A 3,604-nucleotide genomic window follows, 5' to 3' on the forward strand; every position below is an offset into this window, starting at 1 on the left:
AAATCTAATCGTTCTCTTCTCTCGTAGTGACCTAGACGTTTTCAATCTTCACCTCACTGCAGTGAATCTTCTAGAAAAGGTAAGAATTTTACCCATTCAAATGAAATCCTTACGGTTGTCGATGGAAAACAAAAACTCATCCTTACTTCTTTTAAATCTTCCTTTGTCAGAGACCTTCTCAAAAGAGGTAAAACCGGATCAGCGTAGTGACCCCATTAGAATATAAGTTTTGTACTTTGGTATCTTGATATTTTTTTTTTTGGTGACGATATCTTGATACTTTAATTAGGTTGTGTAATAATGACTTGTGGTTGTAATTGGTGAATTATGTTAAGTATATTTTGAATCTTTGACAATTGGTGGTTTGTTTTTTAATATTTTCATATAGGATATATATATTTATATTTTTTTAATATATAAAACTGGATCAGCGTAGTGAACCCAGGTTGAACCCGTGACCCCTGACCTCAGCCGGGTCGATGGCCAGGCTGGATTTTTAAACACTGGTCATAATGAGTTTTTTTTTTATTAATTATTTTATATTTTAATATTAATTCAGTTTAACCGGTTCAACAAGTTATTTACTAAAATTATTAATTGAACTAATGATTTATTAACATAATATCCCAATTGAGTTGATCACTGATTCAAATTTAATAACATTATGAAAATTAAGTGATTCCTCTAAATGCAGGAGAGAGGAGAACGGACTTAGTCACATAAAACTGTAAAAGGCAAAATTTATTGAAACTAAGCGAAACCGTCCTTCTTGCAGACATTAAAAATATTACAGCAGTGTTACGCAGCAGAAAATAATAATAATTATTTTTTGTTGGATTTCAAGGATGATTATTATAAAAATTAAGTGGAATCAGGATCTCATCACTCATCTAAAAATGATGCACACAATTCTAGCAAAATAATCAGGAGAGATTTTCTAACTACCAAAATTTTCTACTACTAACTTATTACCTGTTTGATCACCATTATTTGATATTCTCTCTCTTTGATTCAATGGTGATGTGATGGATAATAAGTTAGTAATGAGAAGTTTTGATAGTTAGAATATCCTCACTCCAAAATAATTTAGGTTCTCTAATATATTCCATAGGTTGATTGCTCATACATTCGTCTTCGTATAAACCATCAACTCATCAAGTAAACATTGTCATTGGATACAGCATTACGCTATAAATTTCGTATTATATTATAATGTGGCAACTTTAATATTAAATAAGGGTTATGTTTATCTCATTTTACATGAGACAAACAATTCTCCTATACATACAAAAAGGAGTTGAGTTCTACCACTCTTTTTTTTTCTCCTCTTATTACATGTGGGTCCCACTTATACTTTTATTTCTATAATATGAAGTAATTTTTTTCCTACAACATAAAAAAAAATATCCTATTGAATAAATATTTCTTTTTTTTGCATTTCAATCGAGTGATGTTTGTGCTATCTCTCTTGATCAAATCCACATCTTTGATTTAGTCAAAGACAGGGTCAGCACTAAGGGATTCGCAAGGATATTTCTTAAAGTAAGATCTCAAATACCTGACATATATATTTAAGGAGAATGATCCGTTTACAAATTTTTTGTACAAACTTTTGCAAATTACAGTATGTACTTTCGGAAATACATAGTGTAACTTAGTATACTTTCAAAAATACATAATGTAATTTGTAAGAGTTTGTAAACAAAAAATTTGTAAATATATAACACTTCCTTATAGTTAATTATGGAGCATACTATTATGTAATGATGCAATAATTTAATTATTAGTTGGGTATAGTGAGTAAGCTATTTTCTATTTAAGGCCCAACAAGGGTGCATACTCTTCTCATCTCTCATCCTTCGTTTATTACACTTTCGCTTGTATTACTTGTTTCTTCCTTGTAATGGCACTAATTGGTAAACTTAGTGTTGAAACTGGTGGCCACTCATCCGCTGATAAGTTCTACAACCTCTTCGCAAAGCAACTCCACCAACTTCAAAACCTGTGTGAAGGAGTTCATGGAACCAAGCTACATCAAGGTGACTGGCATAGCATTGGCTCGGAAAAGCACTGGACTTATACCATAGGTAATTACTTTTGTAGCTAAATTATGAGTTTATTGTTTCTTCATCAACTTGAGATAAAATTATCTCAAACAACTTCAAAATTACATCATTTTGAAAATTAAAGACATTAATGAAGGGTATGTTGATAAAATTAATATAACAAGAAAAAAATAAAATTCTTTAGTTCCCTTCATTAATTTCTCTAATCTCCAAATGACGTATTTTTGTTGTTGCTCGAGATAAAATCATCTCAAATTGATGGAAAAACGATAAATTCTTAAATTATTATGCAAAAAAAAGGTTAGTTAATTTTTTTTCTATATTTCTCATACAATGTTTCTGTAATTGATCTTACTTATATTGTTTGTGATAAATAGATGGTAAGGTGACAACATGTAAGGAGAAAATTGAATCCATTGATGAACGGAACAAAACAAACAAATACATCCTCTACGATGGAGAAATCGATCAGAACTATAAGATCTTTAGGCTCATCTTGCAAGTTATTGCTAGGAACGACGGCGGTGCTATTGTTAAATGGACTGTCGAATATGAGAAGACCAATGAGGATGTTGACCCTCCATTTGGCTACATGGAGTATTTCGCAAAAATTACCAAAGATGTCGATGTTCATCTTCTCAAGGCATAGCTCCAAATGTTATGAAGAAAATATCAAATTATAAATAATGGGTTTGGCTTCAGGATAAGTGCTTATCTAAATAATCAGTGTGAAGTTTGCATGATGATTAAGGATGTTTTCTTTTTCTGTTTATCTTTTGTTTTTATGGAATAAAATTGGAGATGAATGTCATGTTGTCTTGAAGAGTGTGTTAAATTATATGTTCAAAAGTTTAATGTAATATAAATAAATGGACATTCGTGCCTTATATTATAACTAGGACTGTTATTAGCTTTTGTCCAATGCTTTATATTGTTTCTGACTCGTTTCAAGTTTTTTTATTTTTTAACTAGATTTGTTTTAAGTTTGATGAGCCAAATGTTCACCAATTGAGGGACTGAAGTATAAACTATAAGTTTAGGATACTTAATGTCTAATTTCCAAATTCCAATTGATCATGAATTTAATAGATTAATACAATAAAATATGGAACCTAACTGTTTAAATGGTTGAGAAAGTAAATAAAATTAGGGACCAATGATGTTTCTAACTTTGGAGTTTTGAAACACGAGTTTTAGTGACAATCTAGAAAGGATACATAAACGAACCAAAGTGGAATTACGAAGTTTGGATGTGGTAAAATAATTGCTTGGTTTTAGCATGGAGTAAAATTTCCTCTTATAAATCTTATTCACATTAGTTAGAGTTTATCTTCATATATAGAATAAATTGTCTTAGTTTATGTGTTATTATCAGTTACCTTTGTTTCATTTTAAATATTTTAGTTAGCCCTGTAACTTAAGTGACCGTAACACCAGTAGATTATATTATCATGATAATAAAAATAGAAGAGAGAATGTGATTACTCTCAGTTATGTCTCCTCCAATTTGAATAAGACAATCGTAAATGACATAGCAT

The 3,604-nt window shown here is 30.1% G+C and overlaps 1 protein-coding gene across 1 annotated transcript; it reads left to right on the forward strand.

The window, feature by feature from the left end:
* The first annotated feature begins 1,903 nt into the window (after positions 1–1,903).
* On the forward strand, positions 1,904–2,794 carry LOC133310745 (MLP-like protein 28). Its single transcript, XM_061511726.1, has 2 exons — positions 1,904–2,087; positions 2,444–2,794. The coding sequence occupies exons 1-2, from the start codon at positions 1,904–1,906 to the stop codon at positions 2,713–2,715; spliced, it is 456 nt and encodes a 151-aa protein (XP_061367710.1). The 3' UTR covers positions 2,716–2,794.
* Positions 2,795–3,604: the final 810 nt, after the last annotated feature.

This window comes from Gastrolobium bilobum, unplaced genomic scaffold, assembly GCF_033153095.1.
Source record: "Gastrolobium bilobum isolate Gb01-03AN ecotype WA unplaced genomic scaffold, APGP_CSIRO_Gbil_v1 utg946, whole genome shotgun sequence".
NCBI classification, from domain to species: Eukaryota; Viridiplantae; Streptophyta; class Magnoliopsida; order Fabales; family Fabaceae; genus Gastrolobium; species Gastrolobium bilobum.

Excerpts from the sequence above, each read along its gene's own strand:
- LOC133310745 (XM_061511726.1), top strand. The coding sequence starts at position 1,904 with ATGGCACTAATTGGTAAACTTAGTGTTGAAACTGGTGGCCACTCATCC. Across the intron at positions 2,088-2,443 it reads GCACTGGACTTATACCATAG|ATGGTAAGGTGACAACATGT; the intron begins GTAATTACTTTT and ends TGTGATAAATAG.